The 25,646-nt window shown below is 42.1% G+C and overlaps 2 protein-coding genes across 12 annotated transcripts in view; one reads left to right on the forward strand and one right to left on the reverse strand.

Annotated features, from left to right (window-relative positions):
- The first annotated feature begins 231 nt into the window (after nt 1–231).
- On the forward strand, nt 232–5,961 carry ACHE (acetylcholinesterase (Cartwright blood group)). Of its 4 annotated transcripts, none has more exons than XM_051995971.1 (5): nt 232–382; nt 2,268–3,331; nt 3,657–4,141; nt 4,715–4,884; nt 5,610–5,813. In XM_051995971.1, exons 1-5 carry the CDS (start codon nt 286–288, stop codon nt 5,729–5,731), a joined length of 1,938 nt encoding a protein of 645 aa, XP_051851931.1. In that variant the 5' UTR covers nt 232–285; the 3' UTR covers nt 5,732–5,813. The 4 variants fall into 4 exon arrangements, with proteins under 4 accessions (XP_051851931.1, XP_051851928.1, XP_051851930.1 ...); XM_051995968.1 differs by having other exon boundaries at nt 237–382; nt 5,614–5,961; XM_051995970.1 differs by lacking the exon at nt 232–382 and adding an exon at nt 445–665 and having other exon boundaries at nt 5,614–5,961.
- A 1,063-nt stretch (nt 5,962–7,024) lies between these two features.
- Nucleotides 7,025–25,646, reverse strand: part of SRRT (serrate, RNA effector molecule) — a 33,895-nt gene continuing 15,273 nt past the window's right edge. Inside the window, exons 5-20 of one of the 8 annotated variants that reach the window (XM_051995967.1) lie at nt 25,352–25,540; nt 23,421–23,590; nt 11,390–11,568; nt 11,179–11,277; nt 10,935–11,052; nt 10,627–10,793; nt 10,299–10,360; nt 10,116–10,194; nt 9,729–9,917; nt 9,187–9,360; nt 8,930–9,083; nt 8,593–8,786; nt 7,855–8,011; nt 7,547–7,633; nt 7,318–7,450; nt 7,025–7,219 (exon numbers count right to left, since the gene is read on the reverse strand). In XM_051995967.1, coding sequence (XP_051851927.1) covers nt 7,144–7,219; nt 7,318–7,450; nt 7,547–7,633; nt 7,855–8,011; nt 8,593–8,786; nt 8,930–9,083; nt 9,187–9,360; nt 9,729–9,917; nt 10,116–10,194; nt 10,299–10,360; nt 10,627–10,793; nt 10,935–11,052; nt 11,179–11,277; nt 11,390–11,568; nt 23,421–23,590; nt 25,352–25,540 — 2,227 coding nt within the window. In that variant the 3' untranslated portion in view covers nt 7,025–7,143. Of the gene's footprint in view, nt 7,220–7,317; nt 7,451–7,546; nt 7,670–7,854; nt 8,012–8,592; nt 8,787–8,929; nt 9,084–9,186; nt 9,361–9,728; nt 9,918–10,115; nt 10,195–10,298; nt 10,361–10,626; nt 10,797–10,934; nt 11,053–11,178; nt 11,278–11,389; nt 11,569–23,420; nt 23,591–25,351; nt 25,625–25,646 lie in introns of all 8 variants that reach the window. The other 7 variants (XM_051995965.1, XM_051995961.1, XM_051995960.1 and 4 more) reach the window with 7 other exon arrangements.

Raw genomic sequence — 25,646 nt, forward strand, 5'->3', positions numbered from 1 at the left:
TGGGACAGAAAGGCCTACACTCCTGCTGACTCACCTAAGAAAATATAGGTTGTATGAGAAGACAGAACAGATAGGCAGACATCTCCCAATTCTGAGGTCTTCTACTGTCTAGACCGGACTAGGGTTGCTCTGCCCCACCGTCAAGTACCGGTGGGGGTGGAACTCTCTGACACTGTGTTTCGGTGTGTCTGCATCTCTACCACACTGTGGGTCAGTGTGTGCATGGCTGACACACTGTGTGCGCCCATGTGAGTCTATCACCATGCATCAGCTGTATCACTGAATATGGATGGTTATGTTCTTTCGTTTGTATTGGTGTCCCTCACGTCTATCTCTATAACTGGATCTACCCCCCTCCCTCTGTGTCAGTGTCTCTGTCACTGTAAGTATTGTCTAAGTATGTCTCTCCGCGTCTCACAGAGGGGAGGGGGGAGAGATGGGCGGGGGAGCTGAAGCCCTAGCAGCCCCGGAGGGGGTGTGTGTGCCAGAAGCTGGGGGCGGGGAGGAGGAGGCGGCGGCGGCGGCGGCGGAGGTCAGAGCCGGCTTAGCCTGCGTTGGAGAAGCTCCTCCGCCTCCTGCTCCTGGCCTGCCCGGCCCAGGTAAGACCCCAGCCCCCGAGTCTGGTCTTCCCCCTCATCTCCCATCCAGCTACTCTGAATCATCCGGTAAGGCGCAACTCGGGTGCATGCGTGCATCCTTAGGCTTCCATAGATCCTTCACACATACCCCGCCAGCCCTTACCTCAACACACTCCCTCCCCCCAATTCAGACAACCCAATCCAACTCATCCCTGGACTATAGCCCTTCTTCTCCTATCACAGAGAATCCCAAACACACCAGTCCTCACCTTGGGCAGAGGGAGAGTAAACCCAGCGCCCCTCCCTGTCTCCCAAAGACCTGCACACACACTTCACCTTCGCTCACGGGCGGACGCTCTAGTTTCTCCATTGCAACCCTTGGGAGGCCGCCACCTTTTAGGGCCAGAGCATTTTATTTAGTGTCTATTGGATCCTTGGGGTGGGGCCGGGGCTGCAAAGAGGGCTCCCGGGACCCCCCAACCCAATATCCCCAGCTTCCTTTTCCCCAATCTCCTGATCCTTCCAGGGTTCCCTGCGTCCCCGCCCCCAAGGGAAATCCATCTGTATTTTACTGCAGGGGGAGGGGAGGTGTGTGGGGGGAGTATCAGCGGAAGCCCCGGGTTATAATTAGCCCCTTTCCTCGTGTTTCCTAGTTAATCCTCCTCTCCTGCCACCCCGCCTTGTTGCTGAGTTTTAGAACCTCACGGGGGATCCTGAAGGCTTCAGAGGACAGCGACTGGGGCGGGGGCGGGGGCGGAGAGGGAGGGGAATGGGGGAGGCAAAAGAGATTTCCGTCCTGATCTGGGGAATTTTGATCCCTGGATGGAAATACCGGAACAGCAGCAGCAGCTGCTGTCCCCAAAATAGAGACGGACTGACCGTCCGTTCCTCTATTCCCCAACGCCTCCCCCCCTCCGGATATGGGGACCCCTTAATAACCCGGGTGTCCCTTGTCCTCTTCAGACTCCTAACCCTTGCGCTCTTGTCAAAAGTCAAGGATTCCTCCACCTCGCTCGTCCGTTCCTGGGTTGGAGATGGGAGACGTTAAAGGGGGTGAATAGAGATTGGGGGTGGGGGCAATGGGAATAAGAGACAAGTGGGAGGATACACTTTTGTCAATAGCTGCTGACCCTTGCTGGCTGGATACTGGAACTGCAATCCCAGAGCACAGTATTGAATGGAAGGTGGGGAGGACGAAGAAGGGGTCATCTAGGGCAGCTGGTTCTGGGGAAGAGCACAGCAGCTGACAGGAACAGGCGCAGCCCTAGGCCTCTGTGCCAGAGGATGAGGCCAGAACAGGTCAGGATAAGGATAGGGAGTGGGCAGAAATTTGAGGCAGTTTCCTGGCCCGATCTCAGAACTCCTGACCCAAGGACAATTCCATGAGAATCCTTTCTCTCTTCTCTTGGTCTCCATCCTCCCCAAACTCCTTGACCCTATGTTCTGTAAACTGTGGTTTTGGGGGCCACATCACCTCTCCCTAGCCTTATCTCAAACTCATACAACCCCAAAAGGATGGGATCTAGACCTGAGAATGAAACAAAGGGTTGTCTCTGGGACTTTCTATCAACTTGGCCCCTCCTATCTCATGATAACTATATCAAATCTTAATCTTTCTGCTTTCCGACTTTCTCCATCCCTTCCTCCCTCTTTGGCCATCTTACCTCCTCTTCCTCTTTACCCTTGCAGGCATGAGGATGGCCATTCGATTCTCTCTTCTGCTTCTCCATAGTCCTTCCCCATCCCTTCTCCTCCTCCTCTTCCTCCTAGGCCGGGGGGTAGAGGCTGAAACCACTGAGGATCCTGAGCTGCTGGTGACAGTAAAGGAAGGCAAGCTTCGTGGGATTCACCTCAATGCCCCAGGGGGCCCTGTTTCTGCCTTTTTGGGCATCCCTTTTGCTGAGCCCCCAGTGGAATCTAGGCGCTTTTTGCCTCCAGAACCCAAACGGCCGTGGAATGGGGTCTTGGATGCCACATCCTACCAGCGTGTCTGCTTCCAGTATGTGGACAACCTGTATCCAGGTTTCCAAGGGTCTGAGATGTGGAACCCTAACCGGGCACTAAGTGAGGATTGCCTATATCTTAATGTGTGGACACCCTCCCCCCGTCCGGTGGTTCCTGCACCAGTCCTGGTCTGGATCTATGGGGGTGGCTTTTACAGTGGGGCCTCCTCCCTTGATGTTTATGATGGACGATTCCTGGCTAGGGTTGAGGGCACTGTGCTTGTTTCTATGAACTACCGAGTTGGTGCCTTTGGCTTCCTGGCACTACCAGGGAGTCGGGAGGCACCAGGCAATGTGGGGCTGCTGGATCAGCGACTGGCAATGCAGTGGGTACAAGACAATGTGGCAGCCTTCGGAGGGGACCCAAAATCAGTGACACTATTTGGGGAAAGTGCTGGAGCTGCTTCTGTAGGCATGCATCTTCTATCACCTCCAAGCCGTGGGCTATTCCATAGGGCAGTGTTGCAAAGTGGGGCTCCCAATGGACCTTGGGCCACTGTGGAAGCAGATGAGGCTCGTAGACGAGCTACCCAGCTGGCCAGGTTAGTGGGTTGTCCTACTGGCACTAATGACACTGAGCTGGTGGTCTGCCTGAGGAAACGTCCAGCCCAGGATCTTGTAGACCAAGAATGGCAGGTGTTGCCCCAACAGAGTGTCTTCCGATTCTCCTTTGTTCCTGTTGTGGATGGAGACTTCCTCAGTGATACTCCTGAGGCCCTCATCAATGCTGGGGATTTTCATGGCCTTCAGGTAATTGTGGTTTTTAGCTTCATTAGTCCCCCAAATTCACAAATCTTTCACCTCTCATTTCATTTGGTCTACCCTTTAAACATACTTAGGCCTAAAAAAAAAAACTTAGTGGAGAAGGAAAAGATGAAGTAAATTTCTTTTTTTTCTTCCCAGTCTTACAAATGTTCTTTTGTTCTCTTCATTTGACCTCTCTGCCTCTCTTGGACTCTCTGTATTTGCCCTGATCTTTTTTTACCTCTCCCCCTCTGTTTTTCTGTGTATGTATCTTACTGTGACTGACTTTTTTTTGTGTCTCTACTCTCTTTGTCCTGTTTTTTCCCCTCAGGTGCTGGTAGGTGTAGTACAGGATGAGGGCTCCTATTTCCTGGTCTATGGGGCCCCTGGCTTCAGCAAGGATAATGAGTCTCTGATCAATAGGGCCCAGTTCCTGGCTGGAGTGCAGGTTGGGGTCCCTCAAGCAAGTGAATTGGCAGCAGAGGCTGTTGTTCTGCACTACACAGACTGGCTACACCCTGATGACCCTGCACGACTTCGTGAGGCTTTGGGTGATGTTGTGGGTGACCACAATGTGGTATGTCCTGTGGCCCAGCTAGCAGGAGGACTTGCTGCACAAGGTGCCCGTGTTTATGCCTATGTCTTTGACCATCGAGCCTCTACGTTGTCTTGGCCCCTCTGGATGGGTGTCCCCCATGGCTATGAGATTGAATTTGTCTTTGGCCTTCCCCTTGAACCAACACTCAACTACACTGGCCCTGAAAGAATCCTTGCTCGGAGACTGATGAGATACTGGGCCAACTTTGCCCGTACAGGGTCAGTTGGGTTGGGAGAGTGATGGGATAATTATTACATTCAAATGAGAAAAAGGCAAGAAGAGAGAAAAATGAAAAGTCTGAGGGAAAGGGATTATAAATCATAAAAGGGGTAATTAAGGTAAAGAAGGATGAGAGGTAGAAAGGGGCAAAAAAAAGTTGAACCTGTGGATAAGGAAAAAAATTTTTTTTAAAGATGGAGATATTTGAGATAAGGGAGACAATGACAAAGATGGGGAGAGAGAAGAGATGGGGAGACCAAAGGATCTGGAACTGAAAGGTCCAACCACCTCATTGTAGAGGTGAAATAATTTAAGTCCAGGGAAACTGTTCAAGCTCCTCCAGATAAGTGGCAGATGGGGAATTTGAACACAGCTCTTCTGGCTGCAGATCCAAAGCATCTCTTTGATGAGAGGAGAAAACAGCATTAGGAGCTTAATATATGCCAGGCTCCACATACAGGGGGGAAATGAGTTTGCTATGGAAAGAAGGTAGAGTCAAATACAGAGGAGGAGGGAGGAGGCGCAGCTCCTGGCCTACCTGGCTCTCATCCTACCCTCGCCCTTCCCCCTAGCGATCCCAACGAGCCCCGGGAGCGTGAAGCCCCGCGCTGGCCTCCCTACACAGCTGGGGCTCAGCAGTACGTAAGCCTCAACCTGCGGCCGCTGGAAATACAGCGAGGGCTCCGAGCGCAGGCCTGCGCCTTCTGGAATCGATTCCTGCCGAAGTTGCTCAGCGCTACCGGTATGCCGATAGTTAGTGTTGGAAGAGGATGCATGAGAGCAGCTTAGGGGGGAACAGAGGCACGGTGGGTACTAACTAGGAAGGGTGCGGTGCCTCGGGAAAGCGGTCTTGTTGCCCCTTATCTCACCCCATCAGGGTGTAATCCATCCTTCTTCCCCTCCCCCCAGAAAGGGATGCCCGGCGTCCCCGGTCGAAGGTGGGGCTACTATTGGCCGCTATTAATTCTCCTGCTCCTCCTCTAGTTGCTCCGATAAATCAACCGTTACCCACTCTCCCAGTCCGGGTTACGGCCACAGGGAGGGGTCCTGTTGTCAGGGAGCTCCAGATTCAGCGCCCCTCCCACCCCGTCTCGATAAGCCTCTCTCGGCGGAGGGAGAACCTCATATTAGACATCCTTTCCCAGTTTATGTAGAAAAAAGCCAAAATTTTTAAATAGACTAATTCTGAGCATCCTGAGCGTGAATAGAGAGAGGCTTAGGGTCTCACTACCCCGCCCTTACTGGACTATTCTTTCCCAAATGTCTTTTCCATCGTCTTATGCCGCCCTTGTCCTCTTCATCAATGTCCTCACATTTGCTTCTTATATTGCATTTTTGCTTCCATCCTGACTCTCCGGTTTCTTTTTCCCCCGCCCCACTCCCCACTCCCCACCTCCCACCAATGCTCCCCCCACCACCCCGTGTGCCTCGGAACTCCTCCCTCACGGCCACTGGCCGCCCTCGCAGATAGCCTGGATGAAGCAGAACGCCAGTGGAAGGCGGAGTTCCACCGCTGGAGCTCCTACATGGTGCACTGGAAGAACCAGTTCGACCATTACAGCAAACAGGAGCGTTGCTCTGACCTATGAAGGAGAACGGGACCCTTGGATCCTCCCTCGCCACTTCAGGAAGCCGGCCTCCACTCACTCTCCCCCCAGTTGTATATACTATTTATTTCTGGGCTGGGGCAATCACGGGCAAAGCCGCGGGGCTGGCCCCACCCACTAGGGCTCTCCGCCCCCTGCATGTCCGGGGCCGAGTCCCCTCCCCCCCGCGGTGCCTTCGCCCCTTTGGGCCGCCAATAAATTTAGTCACTAGAGCTGTTGTGAGCCTGGTGGGGGAGGAGGGTGGTAGGCAACTCTGGGGCAGCACCTAAAGGCTTAATGAAAGGTGTGGCTGTTGTATAAGGAGAATGCTTAGAGGGCCCTCTTCCGAGTCAACACGGAAGGAGCAGCAGGGAAAGGGTCAGCAGGGAAAGGGTCTTGTAAAGACCAAGGGCCTTTTCTCCTTACAACCTATGCAAGAGCTGCAAACTGCAGTAGGAAAATAAGGACCATCCAGCCCAAAAGAGTTTTATCAGATTCAGAATGTCAAAATGTTTTGCTCTTCCCACCCCTCCTTCACCCAAACCTGGAGTATGCCAACTCAAATTTCTTGCTTTACACATAAGATTAGTACTGGCTTTCGAATGCCCACCTAAGCCTGGGCCTCAACCTGTCTCAACACTTCTGCGAAGGGGTGGTGGTAGGTACAGACTGTGTTCCAGTTGTGGCAACTTCCTGGCCTGATAAAACAGGTCCCATACCAATAGGATCTAATCAATATCACAGTATAGGCTGTGATAGAGATGAGAGATAAGCTTTGTGGCTTTCAAAGTTCTAAAACTATCCCTTTCACTTTGTATGGGAAGAAGGCAAGAAAACTAACCCAGAGAATTGTGAATGCAGGAGCCAAGGCTCCTGCCTTGTTGGCACAGTTTTGTTTTTTTTTTTGTTTTGGGGGGGTTTTAAGAAAACGGGGATAGTTTTTCTACGGTCAGGAGACTGGAACTGTGAAAAGGTTGGTTGGATGAGCAGGCAAAAACTAGGAACAGATTTTCTACAACCTGAGAATTTTGGTCTTCAGCAAAATGGGGATTAAAAGCTAATATAAATCAAGATTCCATCTCTATCCAGTGTTAAGGATGGCTCTATGCCCAACACACCTGTTGGGATCTGTGAAAAATAATGGCAAAGATATCAGAAATTAAAAGGAATCTTACTGTTACATATGATTCTTCTTCCCAAAGTCAGAAGGATAAAAGTCAAGGAGTGTGATTCTTTTGTAACTCTTATCTGCCACAGGCAATTAAGCTACTTTGGGATTCCATTCTGCACACCCAGTTGCCTCAATCATATGGAAAGCTGTTTATTGGCAGTAGGGCTGAACATACAAAAAAATTATTTTGGATTTGAAAGGGGGAGGGAATTATAGATACAGCACTTGGGAGAAGGGATACTGTTCAGAAGAAATCAACATCTTCAGGGGCATCCAGATCCCGGTATTCCACAATTGCCCTTGGGTCACCACGAACCATCCTGTGAGAGAAAGTAATCAGCCAAGAGGTAAAGCCAGATTTTAATAAGTTAGGGTGGAAAGAAGAGAACATCTGAAGTCTAGAAATCTCAGATCTTACCGGTTTCGAGGTTTCCCAGGATAACCACCCTGGCCCCGGAATGAGTCATAGTTGCCACGGCCAGCACCATATGGAGCATGGGGGCCACCATATGGGGGTCCTCCTGTAGGGACTGTGGGACGGACAGCTGCAGCTGGGGGATGAAATTTTAAAGTCAGGACACCTATTGGTACTCCAATTTTCTCCAATCTCTTTCAAATGATTTCACTCATCCTTCCTTTACACTCACCTCCATAGCCAAGGATAGGTGGCCGAGGTTGACCATAAGGCATCAGGCCCTGGGGCGTCTGATGTGGGTAGGGAAGTCCTGTCAGGCCTGGGGGGAGTACAGCACGGACCGGAACATGAATTACTGCGTTAGGGAGGGAGGGGGTAAGGGGAAGATAGATTCATGGGAATGAGTGCCCTAGGAAACAGGATACCTAGGTCTTAAGATTCTCGGAAGGCCTGGGAAAATGCTAACAAATGACTATATGACTGATATATATATATTGCCCAGAGTGAGATAAATTAGAATCTCCATGAAGCACTTCTTACTTTGAGCGGGACCAGGTGGTTGAGCTGGCTTGACCTCAGGCAGTGCTGGCCGCTTGGCATCAGTAAGGAAGTTGTTGAAAAAGGCCACCTCCTTCTTTACTTCCTCAATTTTTTCAGCATGCTTGTTGAAGATGTGCTTCCGTACAAATTCAGGGCCCTGGGCCAGAAAAGAGGTTAAAACATGACTTTATCCATATCTTCCTAACTATCTGACCAAAATCATTAGGAAAGACACATTGTTTAGTTTCCTCATGACCCTCAGGATCATATCTTCCCTGGGGTTTTATTGACAAAGATACCAGGCCACTTTTGCCTTGGCAAACAGGTTAAGTGACTTGCCAAGGGTCACACAACTAAAAAGTGCCTGAGGTCAAATTAGAACTCAGGTTTCCCTGAATCCAGAACCAGAGTCTGGATTACTAACTGCTTCTAGGAGGGAAGAAAAGAGACCTATTTCTCCCTACTTCTTTGTTCTTTGGAGTTTTCATTTTGGAATCTTTCAAGAGGTGATACATGGATTCCAGGTACTATTTTATCTTCTGATTCTAGGACATCATCTAGGACATTCCTTGATAATTTCTTGAAAGATGCAGTGCAGACTCTTTTGATCATGGCTTTCAGGCAGTACAATATAAATTAACTCTTCTGTGTTCCAGGTCTGTTATGCTGACATTTCCCCCTTTCAAGATTCCTTAAGACACCCAGAAACCCTTCACCATAGCTCCCATCATTCCTAACCTTGAATTTTTTGCCACTGAGGGGGCATAGCCACTTGTCTTTGCCCAGTTCCTGGGTATTGGAAGTGACAAATTTTTCCACCTCTTGCTCAGGGTCTTTTCGTCCCATCTTCTGGGCTTCATCCTCTGACAAAGACTCCCGAACACTCAACAAGGGTGTCAGCTTTTCCTCAAATGTCTTCTGCCATTCTACTACTGTGGTAAGAAGAGAATATTTAGGGTGAAATAGAGGAAAGGATAAGAAAAAAAATATCACAGGTCAGAGTAGTAAGAATACTACTTAAGACAAAAGGGGTTAGTAGAGAAAGGAGTAAACAAGGGCAGATAACAAGTCTTGCCTTCACCATGGCTGATGCGATTTGGGGGTATAGGCCCTCGAACGTGAATGATGCCACATCTGTTGGGCATTTCATCTTCATTGGGATATTCACAAGTGTTGTAATAGTCCAGAGAGTGCACAATGCGTAAGTACAGAAGGAGTTTGTCAAGAACCTGCATAGACATGTGGTATAAAGATAGTCTTTATTCATGCTACCTTTCCATACCCCTATTTATACCCCTTCTCCCTAATACACACACAGCCACCTTCCCTAACCTTGAGTAGCTTTTCATCTCGTTCCACATTAATTTCAGCTGGATTCCCCTCCTTGGGAGGTTCTTCAGGGGGTCCCCCTCCACTGTTCCCCAGCAGCTCTTCCTCTTCAGCACTCACTTCCTCAATCAGGTAATCAGTAATATTCTTCAGAATTGGATTCTGAGAGGGCAGGCTCTGAATGGGGTAAAGGGAGAGGGAATGAGGGGAGAGAGGTGGGTTATAAGAAAGGAATAAGAGCACCACCCCAGGTTGGCTGAATTGGACTGCTTACCACATAGGGCTGTGAGCTCAGAATCTCCCTATTCAGGAAGGCAGAATTTGAAAGGTGAGATAAGATTCTTATTATTAAACTGCATGGGAATCAATGAGAGTGGTAGGTTTAGATTGGTAATATCTTGACTTTTGTCTAGTCTACAATAGTCCCCACAGTGGGGAGGGAGAGAGGATAAGATAGGGTGAGGAAAAGAGGACAATGATGACAGTAGAAGAGTCTCATAATATAAAAAAGATAAAGGAGTTATAACCTAGATGCAACCACTGACCGTAGGCAAGGGAGGGGTCCCAGAATCAGCCCCCCAAAGTTGGGTTCTATCATCCAGAGTATGAATCAGCTTGGCAGCCAGCTTGATGTCATTGCGCACAATTTGTTTGTGTTGAGTGATGCCATTGACATTACGGACCCGTCGAGTTAAGTCTCGATTCACACCAGGGCTCAGTTCACATTCCCGAAGCTACAGAACAATAAATAATTACACTTCAATTTGCCCCTGAAAGATCCAAGATACTCCGAATATGGCCTATGGAAAAGTCCTTCAGAGAAGTAATTGGTGAAGCTTATCAAATGAAGACAGATATGACCAGCCCTCTCAGTGGATCTTGCTCAGTGTCTTGTATAACCCTATATAATTTATTCCCTGTATGGCACTCACCCTGATATTTTGCAAGTTCCAGCAAATTTCCTTGATGTTAACACTTCGATCAAAAGTCACCCAACCCCGACGGAAAAATCTAGGCAAAAATAGTAGTAAAGCTTCAGAATAATCTTAATCATCCAAACCCTACTTAGCCCATTCCCCCAATAGTACCCAAAGATCCTGTCCTTCATAGCTCACCTCCTCTCAGGCTGGGGCTCTGACAAAGCCACACGCATGAAGCCTGGGTATTTCTTACACAGCTGGGAAGAGAAAAATTAATAGGTATATTTAAAATTCACATTTCTCTTCTTCCAAGGCTCCTACAACTCATAGTTACAGTGCCTTATCTCCCTCCCTTCCCAGTTAAGGGAATTCCATAATGGTATTAATGGTCATTATGATCTTAATGATCTACTTACAAGAGGAGTAAAAGATAACCTTGAGATATCTATGTGCATAAAATCACAAACTACAATCCCTTCACAAACATCCTCTTTGATAAATAAGGTATCCCCATCTCACTCACAGAGATAATCTCAGCCCGAGGGATATTGGGTGCAATGTTGCGCATGAAGAGAGAGCAAGTCTTGTGTAGTGGTCGGGGTTTGAATTCTAGTCCAAGTGTTTCCTTGGGCTTCTCTTTAGGTTTTTCTCGATCTTCCTCTTTGGGCTTATCCTTCTCCTTGGCAGTTTCTTCTGTGTGAGTTGGGGATGTTTTTGGGGTAGGGAGGACAAAGGGAGAGTAAATAATCTCAAATTAAACTTCCCTCCCAATACTCTATATTCACCTAACTGAAAAAGAAAAATAGATCAACAACAGAAAGCTAAACCTACCAGCCTCATCCTTCTCCTCCTCAGCCGGAACACTCTCTGACTCAGATTCAGACTCAGACACACTGCCTTCATCAAAGCTGTCATCCCCACTGTGTTTCCGGTTTCGCTTCTTACTGCTCTGTGAGGAATGGGAGGTGGGGTTGGAAAAGTCAAAGGATGAGCAGGAAATCAGGACACTTTCCCTCCCCTCTCCCCCCCCTCCTCCCCCCCATCAAGCTCAGTCCCTGCACCACAAGCCTACTACCTTTTTTGTTTCTTTCTCAGGCTCTTCTTTCTTCTCATCTTTTCCCCCATCACCATCAGGTTTTTTGGCTTTATCTTCAGACAGACTATCATTCTCAGTCTACAAGCACACAAAAAATGTGGAGATGCTGTATTCAGGGCCCGTTTCTCTGAATTTCTATGTGTACTACTCCCACTATTTCCTACATCCTATGGACTCCAACACCCCCAACCTGTTTGCTGTCTTCTTTGTCATCCTTATCAGTTTTTCGTTCCCCGTCAGGGAGCACTAAACCTCCCCGTCCATCTTCTTTCTTGCCAGATTCTCCAGGTTTCCCTGATTGCTCTTCTTCTTCTTCCTGGTCCAGAATGCGAAGATCATGTTCTGTGCCTCCTTCCATCTTAATCACAGCTACAGACAAAAATGTTCTGAGGTTACAATCCAAACTTCCTAGTCTTTAGCTTTTGGTTTTTCAATTAAATAACAAACTGAACACCTACTATAGGCTATGTGATGGGGACACAAAAATAAAAAAGTCACTCCCCTCAAGGAATTCACATACTACTTGAGAAATACAACATGCCATTTGTGTATGTGAAAATTCAAAGAGAAAAATAATATAAACTACAAATTATATAAAACTTTCCTTGGAGATGCACATGCATTCAGCCTTGAAAGAAGCTAATTATTCTAAGAGGCAGAATTGAGAATGGAATACATTCCATATAGGGGAACAGTTTTTCTGCAAAGGCATAATGATGAGCTGATTATCTAGTTGGGGAAAACAGGGTTTAAGCAGATTTATCTACATGAAGGAGAATAATAATGGAATGAGTTCATTTAACATCTTTTATGGATATACTGGAGAGGGATGAACTTGAAAACAGAGTTTTATTGAGCTGAATTATGTTTGTCAGAGAAAGAGCTAACAATATTTGGCAAATAGAGGATGACAGAAAAGGAAGAGCTGAGTATTAAACCATGGTTTGAAAGAGTAGCAAATTGGGGGGAAAAGGGAAAAAGAGAACAAATTCTATTTTGAACACACTATCACAGAATTTGAGAGCTGGAAGTAATCTTAGTCCAATCCAAATAATGCTGAATCTAAGACTAACATAAGCAGTTAACGATGTCCAATAAAGTGATGCCGGTTTGGGAATAAGTGATATGAAATTATGGTTTAGAAGTGGGCTGGGAGGGCAAAGCCAAGATGGCAAGGAGGACACACTCTTCTTTCTGATCTTTTCCCACGATCCTCAGCTAATTAGCAAACCTTGCCTCTGAATTAGTTGCAGATTGGCAGAATCCACGAATATTGGGAGTGCAACCAATTAGCAGCAGAAGATAATTTCAAAGATCGCCAGAAAAGGTCTGTTTCGGTAGGGCATGGAGGAAGGAGGCCAGGAGCAAGCACATGCCAGCAGCTGTTTTGCAGACCTGGAGCAGGATGTGGAGTCCATAGGGCAGTGCAGACTCTGCCCAGCAGAGAATACGGGGGGAGGATTTTACAGCAATGTTGGCTACTCTACCTTGGATGCAAGCCAGTAGATCAGCAGAGAAGTTATAAAACATCCAACACAAACACAAAAAGCAAATAGTGAACCCTGAAGCCCCAGAGTCTCACAAGACCTGGCCCTGGCTACACCCACCCAGCACCAGGAGTGAGTCAGCATGAACAGGAACCCAGCTCTGCCACTGCAGCTTGCAGAGGATGCTTGGAAAACCTCCCTTCCCCAAAAAGCAGATCCCAACTTTTTAAAAAAGTGAGTAAAAAGGCAGAGAACTCTGAATACAGATAGTTTTTATGGTGAAAGAGAAGAACAGATTTCAAACCCTGAGGAGACTAAAAGTACATCGTCTCCAGATGAAACCCCAAAGGGTGATATAACCTGGTTCCTATCACACGGCTCTCCTAGAAGAAATTAAAAAGGATTTTTTTTTTTAAAGAGAGAAGAAGAAAAATGGGGAAAGGAAATGAAAACTTGACAAGAGGGTTTTTGGAAAAGGCAACACAAAATGGAAGCCTATAACTTATAAAACTCAAAGATAGATTTGACAAAATCAAAAAAGAAAACAACTCCTTGAAAAACAGAAGTTGTAAAATGGAAAAGGTAAGTAACTCCCAGGAAAACAATTTGTGAAATGGAAAAAGAAAATATTTCCTTAAAAAACAGAATTTGTGAAATGGAAAAAATTCCATAGAACAAAACAACTAATTTAAAAACTCAATTGAACAAATACAAAAAGAAGTAAAATAAATTAAATGAAGAAAAAATTCACTAAAAATCAGAACTGAACAAATGGAAATGACTCAATGAGACATCAAGAATCAGTCAAGCAAAACCAAAAAAATGAAAAATGAGAAAAAAATATAAAATACCTACTCAGAAAACAACTGACCTGGAAAATAGATCTAGGAGAGACAATCTAAGAATTATTGGGCTCTCTGAAAACTACAATGGAAAAAGAGGTTATTTTTCAGGAAATCACCAAAGAGAACTGCTTCTGATGTCATAGAATCAGAAGGTAAAAACAGCCATTGAAAGACTTTACTGAATGCCTCCTGAAAGAGACCCCAAACTAAAACTCCAAGGAATATTGTGGCTAAATTTCAGAACTATCGGACCAAGGAAAAAATATTACAAGCTGCCAGAAAAAACCAATTCAAATACCAAGGAGCCACAGCCACAATAAGGATTACCCAGGATCTAGCAGCTTCGTATAATTTTACTGTTATAATATAAAAACGAAACCAGAGGTGGAAAGGGGATTGTACCAATAAAAGGGAAAAGTGGAGGTAAAACAAGGGAAATTACATCTCACAAAGAGGCAAAGGAAACCTATTATATTTGAGGGAATGAATGGAGGGTGAACACTGTGTGAATCTTACTCTCATCAGATTTGGCTCAAAGAGAAAATATTAGACATATTTGGTTTACAGAGAAACTTCTCTCACCTTATTATAAAGTGGGAGGGGAAAAGTGAAAAGGGAAGGGATAGGCTAAATAGAAGGGAAAACAGAAATAGTAGGAGAAAGGTATAAGAAAAGGGGAGGGACTCTAAAGGAGAGACCTGCTTCAGGCAAGTGGTACTCATAAGTAAAATACTGGGGAGGAAGGAAAGGGGAAAAGGAAAGAGAAAAGTATAATTTGGGGGTTAATAAGATGGCAGAAATATAGAATTAGTAGTTTTAACATGTAAATGTGAATGGGGTGAACTCTCCCATAAAACGTTAAGTGGATAGCAGACTGGATTAAAAGCCAAAATCCAACAATATGTTGTTTACAAGAAACACATTTAAAGCCGAGTGATATATACACAGTAAAGGTAAAAGACTGGAGTAGAATCTATTATGCTTTAGATGAAGTAAAGAAAAAAAGCAGGGGTAGCCATCCTGATCTCAGATCAAGCAAAAGCAAAAATTCATCTAATAAAAAGAATAAAGAAGGAACCATATCTTGCTAAAGGGTACCATAGATAATGAATATGCATATAATGAATATATGCACCAAGTGGTATAGCATTTAAATTCCTAAAGGAGAAGTTAAAGAGAGCTGCAAGAAGAAATAGACAGCAAAACTATAATAGTGGGAGATCTCAACCCTACTCTCTCAGAAGTAAATAAACCAAACCACAAAATAAATAAGAAAAAAGTTAAAGAGGTAAACAGAATACTTAATGGATAGGTATGACAGATCTTTGGAGACAATTGAATGGAGGCAGAAAGGAGTTCACTTTCTTCACGGAAATTCATGGAACCTATACAAAAACTGACTATATATTAGGACATAAAGACCTCAAAATCAACTGCAGAAAGGCAGAAATAGTAAATGCATTTCTTTCAGATCAAGATGCAATAAAAATCATACTCAATAAAAAGCTAGAGGAAAATAGAACAAAAAGTAATTGGAAACTAAATAATCCTAAAGAACAAAAGAATGAAACAACAAATCATAGACACAATAATTTCATCCAAGAGAATGACAATAATGAGACAACATATGAAAATTTTGTGGGATGCAGCCAAAGCAGTAATATGGGGAAATTTTATATCTCTAGATGTTTACTTGCATAAAATAAAGAGAAGATCAATGAATCGGGCTTACAACTAAAAAAGTTAGAAAAAGAGCAAATTAAACCCCCCCAATCAAATACCAAACTTGAAATTCTAAAAATAAAAGGAGAGATTAATAAAATAGAAAGTAAAAAAAAACTACTGAATAAAAGAGTTGGTTTTGTGAAAAAACCAACAAAATTGATAAATCTTTAGTAAATTTAATTAGAAAAAGGAAAGAGGAAAATCAAATTGTTAGTCTTAAAAACGAAAAGGGAGATCTTTCCACCAATGAAGAGAAAATTAGAGCAATAATTAGGAGTTACTTTGCCCAACTTTATACCAATAAACTTGATAACCTAAGTGAAATAGAGGAATACCAACAAAAATATAGACTGCCTAGATTAACAGGGGAGGAAGTAAATTGCTTAAATAGTCCCATTTTAGAAAATCTTTTTCTATATAGAAATAAGCTATATAGAACTAGAATAAGCTATTAATCAACTCCCTAAGGAAAAATCCCTAGGAACAGATGAATTTACATGTGAATTCTACCAAACATTTAAAGAACAATTAACTCCAATACTATATAAACTATTTGAAAAAAATAGGAAATGAAAAACTCCTACAAATTCCTTTTATAACAGACATGGTACTGACACATAAACCAGTAGCACAAAAACAGAGAAAGAAAATTATATGCAAAAATCTTAAATGAAATATTAGCAAAGAGATTACAGAAAATCATCCCCTGGATAACACACCATGACCAAGTAGGATTTATACCAGGAATGCAGGGTGGGTTTAATATTAGGAAAACTATTAGCATAATTGACTATATCAATAACTAAATTAATAATGTGATTATCTCAATAGATGCAGAAAAACATTTGATAAAATGCAACACTCATTCCTATTAAAAACACTAGAGAGTACAGGAAATAATCAGTAGCATCTATTTAAAACCATCAGCAAGGACCATATGTAATGGGGATAAATTGGAACCATTCCCAATAAGATCAGGAGTGAAACAAGGTTGCCTACTATCACTATTACTATTCAATATTGTATTAGAAATGCTACCTTTGGCAATAAGAGATGAAAGAGATTAAAGGAATTAGAGTAGGTAAGGAGGAAACCAAATTATCACTCTTTGCAGATGATATGATGAGAATCAACTAAAAAGCTATTAGAAATAAGCCACAATTTTAGCAAAGTTGCAGGATACAAAATAAATCTACATAAATCATCAGCATTTTTATATATCACTAACGAAATCCAACAGCAAGGACACAAAGAGAAATTCCATTTAAAATAACCATCAATAGTATAAAATATTTGGGAATCTATCTGCCAAGGCAAAGTCAGGACCTATGAGCAAAACTACAAAACACTTTCCACACAAATAAAATCAGATCTAAACAATTGGAAAACTATCAAGTGTTCTTGGATAGAGTGAACAAACATAATAAAGATGACAATATTACTTAAACTAATCTATTTATTTAGTGCTACACCAATCAAACTGCCAAGAAACAATTTACTGACCTAAAAAAAAAATTATAACAAAATTTATCTGGAAGAACAAAAAGTCAAGAATTTCAAGGTAATTAATAGAAAAACAAACAAACAAAGAAATGAAGGTGGCAAAGCTGTATCAGATCTAATACTATATAATAAAGCAGCAGTCATCAAAACCATTTGGTATTGGCTAAGAAATAAGACTAGCTGATCAGTGGAATAGTTTAGATTCACAGGAAAAAATAGTCAATAATTATAGCAATCTAGTGTTTGACAAATTCAAAGACCCCAACTTTTGTGATAAGAATGAATTATTTGACAAAAACTGCTGGGAAAATTGGAAACTAGTGTGGCAGAAACTAGGCACTGACCCACACCTAACACTATATACCAAGATAAGATTAAAATGGCTTCGTGATCTAGACATAAAGAATGATATTATAAATAAATTAGAAGAACATAGGATAATTTACCTGTCAGACCTGTGGAGGAGGAAGAAATTTCTCACCAAAGGAAAACTATAGATCATTACTGATCACAAAATAGATAATTTTGATTATATTAAGTTAAAAAGCTTTTGTACAAACAAAACTAATGCAGACAAAATCATAAAGGAAGCAATAAACTGGGAAAACATTTTTACATTCAAAGGTTCTGATAAAGGCTTCATTTCCAAAATATAGAGAAATGACTCAAATTTACAAGAAATCAAGCCATTCTCCAACTGATAAATTGTGAAAGGATATGAACAACTTTCAGATGAAGAAACTGAAACTATTTCTAGTCATATGAAAAGGTACTCCAAATCACTATTGATTAGAGAAATGCAAATTAAGACAACTCTGAGATACCACTACACACCTCTCAGATTGGCTAAGATGACAGGAAAAGATAATGACAAATGTTGGAGGGAATGTGGGAAAACTGGGACATTGATACATTGTTAGTGGAACTGTGAATGAATCCAACTGTTCTGGAGAGCAATTTGGAACTATGCTCAAAAAGTTATCAAACTGTGCAGTGTTAGCCCAGTAGTGTGACTATTGGACTTATATCCCAAGGAGAGCTTAAAGGGGGGAAAGGGACCCACATGTGCAAAAATATTTGTGGCAGTCCTTTTTGTAGTGACTAGAAATTGGAAATTGATGCCCATCAATTGGCGAACAGCTGAATAAATTTTGGTATATGAATGTTATATAATATTATTGTTCTATAAGAAATGATCAACAGGATGTTTTCAGAGAGGCCTGGAGAGACTTATATGAATTGATGCTAAGTGAAATGAGAAGAACGAGGAGATTGTTATACAGGGCAACAAGACAATACAACGACCAATTCTGATGGATGTGGCTTTTTTCAACAATGAGATGATTCAAACTAGTTTCAATTGTTCAGTAATGAAGAGAGCCACCTACACCCAGAGAGAGGACTATGGGAACTGAATGTGGACCACAACATAGTGTTTTCACTCTTTCTATTATTGTTTGTTTGCAATTTTCTTTCCCTTTTCAGGTTTTTTTTTCATGCTAGATCTGATTTTTCTTGTGCAGTAAGAGAACTGTATAAATATGTATACATACATATATTGGATTTAACATAGTTTAACATATTTAACATGTATTGGACTAACTGCCATCTTGGGGAGGTGGTGGGAGGAAGGAGGAGAATATTTGGAACAAAAGATTTTGAAAGGGTCAATGTTGAAAAATTATCCATGCAATATGTTTTGTAAATAGAAAGCTTTAAAAAAAAATTAGTGGGCTGGGTACATAAATCTTAAGATTTTATTTTTAGAAAATAAGAATTAAGTCCATAGAAACAGAAGAAGGTCCAGACATATCCTGCGAGGAATGTGGTAACACCTACAGCTAGGATTCAATGATGATCCAGAAAGGAAGCAAATTGTGGTCAGACATAAAGAAGAGAAGAATGCCCCAAACTCCAGGAAATGACAGGGGTCAATAATGTCAAACTCTAGAGAGAGAATAAGGAAGACCATTGTAATTAGCACCTGAGATAGCTTGAGAAATCTGTAGAGAACACATTTGAGGTCAAAAGCCAGAATCTTTGAGGTTAAGATGTGAATGGGAAAATATGGTGGAGAAAAGGCAAGGAAAGCAAGGGCTTTCCCAAATTCCCCTCCAAATAACTTTAAAATAAAACCTCAAAACAAATTCTTTAGTGGCAAACCCAACACTAGGCTGAAGTAAAACAATTTTCCAGCCCAAGACAACTTAAAGGAAGGGTCTGTCTCACTGGGATGAGAGTGGAATACAGTCCAGCAGCAGACCTTGGGGACAAGTGATTAAGCAGAACCAATTTTTATAGCTCTGAGCCCACAGAAGGTAAAAGGGTCAAATAACTGGTCAGAAGATTAGAGGGGACCCTATGCTGGCAGTGAGTTTGGCAGTGAGATCATAGTCTCAGTGAGAGAAGCCCTAGAAAGAACATCAGAGCATGTAGGCACAGGGGAATGAGGACTCTGATCACAGTTCTAGGGGAAAAAAAAGGACTTATAGACTGGACAGGAGAGTAATACATACACCTTTCCTCAGATTAAACCACCTTGGAAAAACTGAAAATTTACTGTCCCTTAGAAGTAGCTCTAAAAACAGCAGCAAAAAAGCTTGAAGTTTAGGACAAGGACAACAGAAGCAGAATTTAATTTTAATATAAAATTAAAAGTCAGGAAATGGGCTTGGAAAAATGTACAAACAACAAAAGAGAACCTGACCACAGAAATTTACTACAGTCACAGGGAAAATAAAAATACAAACTCAGAAGACAACAAAATGAAAGTAGCTATATGCAAAGCCTCAAAGAACAATGTAACTTAGTCTCAAGACCTCCCCCAAAATTCCAAAAAGAGCTCAAAAAGGATTTTTAAAATCAAATGAGAGGTAGAGGGAAAAAAAAGACTCAACAGCTTGGTAAAGGAAATACAAAAAAGAAAAAAAAAAAAAACTGAAGAAAACCACACAATTAGAAAAACAATTAGAAAACAGAAACAACAGCACAAAAATCCACTAAAGAAAACTCCTTGGCCAAATGGAAAAAAGCTAACTGAATTTTTTACAACCAGTGTTTCTGATAAAGGCCTCATTTCTAAAATACAGGAGAATTGATTCAAATTTATAAGACAAACTATTCCCCAACTAATAAATGATCCAAGGATATGAACAATTTTCAGATGAAGTCATGTCTAATCACATGAAAAAAATACTCTAAAACACTATTGATAAGAGAAATGCAAATTAAGATAATTCTCAGGAACTATACCTTTCAGACTAGTTAAGGTAATGGGAAAAGATAATACTGGGAGAGTGGATTTATCATTGGTGAAAATGTGAAATGATCTAACCATTCTGGAGAGCAATCTGAATTATGCCCAAAGGGCTACAAAATTGACATTTGACACTAACAGTGTCAATACTGGGTCTGTATTTCAAAGGGATCATAAAAGAGGGAAAAGAACCTAAATGTGCACAAATGTTTGTAATTAGCAAGAAAATTAGAAATTGCAAGAATGGCTGAATAGCTTAGGTATATGAATGTAATGGAATACATGTTCAAAAAGAAATGAGCAGGCTGATTTCAGAAAAGCTAGAAAGACTTACATGTATTAATGCTAAGAACAGAACCAAGAGAACATTGTACATAAAAAAAAGATTATGTTATGATCCATCTGCGATGGATTTGATTTTCTTTTAATGCTAATGAAAATAAGTGTAATCATGCTGATTCCTCATAAAAGCTCATTATTCATCATAAAAATGCTCATAATTCATAATATATAGATGCCCAGGGTTCAGAAGAGGTGACAATCCCTCTATACTCACTCTAATTGAATGACATCTAGATGACTGGGTCCAGTTCTGCTTACCACTGTTTTTTTTTTGTTTTTTGTTTTTTTATTTTTTTTTGGGGGGGGGGGCGGGGATTGGTTTTTTTGTTTTGTTTTGTTTTTTAATTATTAAAGCTTTTTATTTATAAAGTATATGCATGGGTAATTTTTCCAACATTGACATTTGCATAACCTTTTGCTCCAAATTTTCCCCTGCTTCTAGCTGGCAGGTAGTCCAATACATGTTAAATATGTTGAAATACATGTTAAATCCAATACATGTATACATATTTATACAGTTATCTTGTTGCACAAGAAAAATCAGATCAAGAAGGAAGAAAAAAGAAGAAAAAAAACAAAACAAGCAGGATTTAATTCTTTTCAACAATATGGTGATTCAAGGTAATTCCAACAAACTTGTGATGGAAAGTAGCATTTACATCCAGACAAAGAACTATGGAGACTGAATGTGAATCAAAGCACAATATTTCTACCTTTCTGTTTTTGTTTGGTTGGCTTTTTTCTTTCTCATTTGATTTTTCCACAGCATGATGAATATGGAAATATGTTTAGAAAAATTACAGATGTTTAACTTATATTGGATTGCTTGCTGTCTTGGGTTGGGAGGAAAAGGAGACAATTTTGAAATATAATATTTTGCAAAGGTGAATAGTGAAAACTCTTTGCATGTTATTTGGAAAAATTAAATACTATTTAAAAAATGCAAAAAAAAAGTTCAAAAAAATTAAAAATGTAAAAAAACCTAAAAATTACAATTGGGTAAGTGGAAGCTAATGATTTCATGAGATATCAAGAAAGACTACATAATCAGAAAAACAACTGACCTGAAAAAATAGATCCAGAAGGGATAATTTAAGAATTACCAGACTACTTAGAAGCCATGATCAAAAAAAGATCCTATGTAGCAAGATAACTGCATGAATACATATACATATATTGAATTTAACATGTACATAGAAGGCACAGATGTGAGCTGACTATGCTGGGTTATCTAAATAAATAAAATTAAGAGATAAGAGAGATGCATTGAGAAAAAAGAAGGGAGAAGGAAAATGTCTAATATTAAAGAGGTTTAAACGAGTTTTTACAGAAGGAAAGATGAGGTAGTGGCTCTCTTCGGAAATGATTCAATACAGAAATCTATTTTAACAGAGTAAAAAGAGAAGGGGGTGGGGAAAAAGGGTAGAGGAAGCTTTCAGAAAAGAGAATGATGACGTCAGAAGCAAAACACTTTTGACAAGGGACAAGGTGAAAGGAGAGAAAATCAGAAGGATAAAGAGAAAAAAATAGGATGGAGGGAAATAATAAAATTTTTATAATAAGGTTCTCTGATAAAGGCCTCCTTTCTCAAATATTTAGAAAATTAAATCAAATTCTAAAGAATACAAGTCATTCCTCAAATGATAAACAAAGTATATGAACAAGCAGTTTTCGGATGAAGAAATCAAAGCTACTTACAGTCAGATGAAAAATGCTCTAAATTACTACTGATTTGAAACATAAATTACCAACTCTGAGGTACCACTACACTTATCACATTGGCTAACCTGACAGAAAAAGAAAATGACAAATGTCCAATGAGATGTAAGAAAATCAGGACATTAGGACACTAAGATGCTGCTAGCAAAGTTGTGAACTGATCCAATCATTCTAGAGAACAATTTAGAACTATGTGCCCAAAGGGCTAGAAAACCCTGCATACCCTTTGACCCAACTAGGTCTATATCCCAAATTAAAAAAACAAAAAAAACTCCCAAAAAAACCCAACCAAAAAAACCCCAACAAAAAACCTACCCACAAAGTGAAGCTTAGGCTAGGACTATTATTGGCCAATCAGGGATAATCAGAGTGATTTGAGTTTAAAAGGCACAGCCAAGAAGCTCTATTTGAATTCTAATGGCCTTTCTCAAAGCAAGGTTTTCCAGAGCTATATTTCAAGAAATCACAAATAAAAACTACATGAGACACAAGAGTTAAACCTCTGAAGATAAAAAACAAAACAAACCTCAATAGAATAAATAAGTAGGGAAGAAAAAAATTCTAGCCCCAAACCTCCAAGACAGCTATCAAAATTTGTATTTCTTTGGACAGAATATCCACATGGACTGGGAAAAGAGAAAGAAGAGGAGGAAAAGGAAATAGCAGCACTGTCTAACTGGGCTTGGCTGGTTGGGACCCCAGGAGGGTAGTTCATACTTTCCCGAGGAGGAGGAGAGTAAATTCAGAACTCAAAATTTTAAAAAATCAATTATTTTACATGTAATTGGAAGAAAAAAGAGAGAGAGAGAAGCAGGAAATGGAAACAAAAAGCACTGGAGCATTTTTTTAAAACTTTATTTCAGAGTGATAGAAGCTCTAGCTACTCCCAGAGAAGGAAACCTAAATTTCTATTTACCTAAGATAAGGCTCGTCACCAGGCAAACTGAGAGGAAGGAAAGCCATATTCTTTACTAGCTTGAGAGGATGGCAAGGTTAAATGCAGGTTTTTAAAAATAAATGGAGAGTGGGGCACATCTGCAGGAAAGAATAAAAACTAAATCTGAAGAGATTAGGGGAAGAAGAGGCAAGGGCACACATAGATTAATCTTAGTGAGAAAAACTACTTTTTTATCACAGACTGGAACAATGAGAAAATGGGAGATGACATTGAAGGGTAATAAAATGGATAATGAGAAGAGATGATCACAGATAGCCATTATTATCTCCAGAGAACTTCTGTTCCCTACCCCCTATCCCTAAGACCTGGATGTATTGGCCTCTTGCTCTTTCCAGACTTCCACTCTTTTCAGGGACAAAGTCATCTTGTACTCTGCAAACCCACACCTGCATCCAGCATCTTAACGATGGCATCAGCCTTGTCAATGTCCAAGAGGAGGTTATCAAACCAGCCACTATCCATTAGAGATAGGAACACTTGAAGTCTGTTCTGTAGGGCTCCTCTGGCTTCCTGCCGACGCTTCCCCACCTCATCAGGGTGGTATTTGGACCGAAACCTGAGAAAGGAAATGGGAAGGGGGAAAGACAAAATAGTCACAAGTAGCCAGGGCCATGGATGTGAGGGGGAATCCAAGAGAGCCATGGTATAGCCCCACCCTCCTCATATACCCACAAAGATGATAAGAACAGGAGACTGTGGGGAAGGGGACACAAAGAATTATCATGCTACCCCAAATAGGACAAAGAGATTTGGGGAAAGCCAGATTCAAGGAACTCTAGGTTCCAGAAAAATAGAGACTATGGGAAAATGGGGATAAATAAACAAGGATCCCTTGATTCATTTCCCTAGCTTTCTGGGATTCTACAATAAATAGGGTCAATGTTACCAGAGCCCCATAGACAGAAGAATAGATAGAAGAGGAAATACTATTATGCCCCAAAAGATTTCCCTTTCCTCTCTTCAGGAATTAAAAGGACTATTACCCCCAATCCCTCTAGGCTTAGGGAAAAGGCCTGAGACAGACCAAATAGGGAGAGGAGCCAAGAAGGACCTGACACTTCCATCTCCATTTGGGAAGACAGATAAAATTGTTATGGGAACAGAGAAAGGAAGTGGAAGAAATGACTGTGTTTTATAATTAAGGTACTGCCTAGGGAAATGGAGAAAGCAAAGAGAAAAGTAAGAAGTTGGGGGTATAGAGAATAAAGGGAAAAAGAAAAAACTATAAGTCCTGGAAAGAGAAAAAATGAAAACTGAGGTAGGGAGAGTAGGAATGAGGACAACAGCATGAAAAATTGAGGTAGATTTAAAGACAGAGAGATAGGAAACAACAAAGGGAATAGAGGTAAGGAAACATGGACCAGAGATGGGGAGTAAGAAACAGAAATATATGAAAAGGGGAAAAGAAAAACAAAAGTTCAGTGTGAGAGGGAAGGAAAAGCCGCAGGTGTCGCCTCCAGGGACTTTACCTTGGCTGCTTGATCAAACAGAGCTCAAGATTTAACTAGCCGGGCCGACCCGTGCTGGCTGGTGGGCCTGGGCCGGCTGGCTCCTGGCTGGGGCGGGCTCCCGGCCCGCCGCCCCACCCCGCATGGCTTGGCGGTGGGGGCCCTGACTGACTAACTGCCTAAGCATTCACATTCATCTAAACCACTGCATTGTGCACAGTGGTGCCCTTTCTCTCTGCCTGGCCGGGGGGAGCACGGCTCGGCCCAGGGGGGCTGGTGTATGGGCTGGGTGTGGTGGGGGTGAGATGGGTTTGCTCCGAGCTCCGGCGATGGGTGGGTGTAGTTCCCGGTTCTGGCTCTTTTCAAGGAGGAGGAGCAGGAGGAGGGGGGGAAAAGATGGTTGATTAAAATCAAAACATCCACAAACGAAAAAAAAAAAAAATCAAAGGGTTTTTTTGGGTTTTGTTTTTCTTTAAAGATGACCCCAAGACCTCTGCTTTTCTTGTTTAGATTCACTTGTCATTTTTAGGAGACCAAGCACAAATGGTACAAAGATTGGGGATGACACAGCCCCAGTTCTCTCTGTGCCAGCAAAAGGGGAGAACAGCCTCTCTGCAACCCAAAGGAGAAAGACAGTGCAGGAGGGCTCCAGCCCTGAAGGTGTTTCATTCACTGAGGACAATGGTACTTGGGAGTGGAGAAGGGGTGGAGTTGAAGGAAGACAAGAGTCTTTATACCCAGGAGATCACAACAGCCAATGTTGGGCACTTCCCCAAACCCGCAGGAACTCCAGGACACATAGGGCTCCACCACCTAGGCCAAGGGTGACATGCCAAGGGAAAGGAACATGGGTAAGCAGGGGCACTCACCACTCCTCATCTTTATGAGCCAGGAAGAAGTCTTGCATCTGCTGCCTTCGAAACTCCAGCTTGTAATCATTGTATCGTTTAACAGCTTCTGTTTCATCCACAGAATCATCCAGTGACAGCAGAAACTCCTTAAAGGTCTTCATAACAGGTGGTGGAACACCCAAGTCGATTTCTGCGATGCTGCCCAGCCTGGGGGGGGCCCGGTCGGGGGGTCTTGGTTGGGGGGGAAGAGGGTGGGGGGATGGGGGGCCAAGGTAGCCAGCAGCCCCATTCCTCACCCAACATGGACATTAGT

This window comes from Antechinus flavipes, chromosome 4 (assembly GCF_016432865.1).
Source record: "Antechinus flavipes isolate AdamAnt ecotype Samford, QLD, Australia chromosome 4, AdamAnt_v2, whole genome shotgun sequence".
Lineage (NCBI taxonomy): Eukaryota > Metazoa > Chordata > Mammalia > Dasyuromorphia > Dasyuridae > Antechinus > Antechinus flavipes.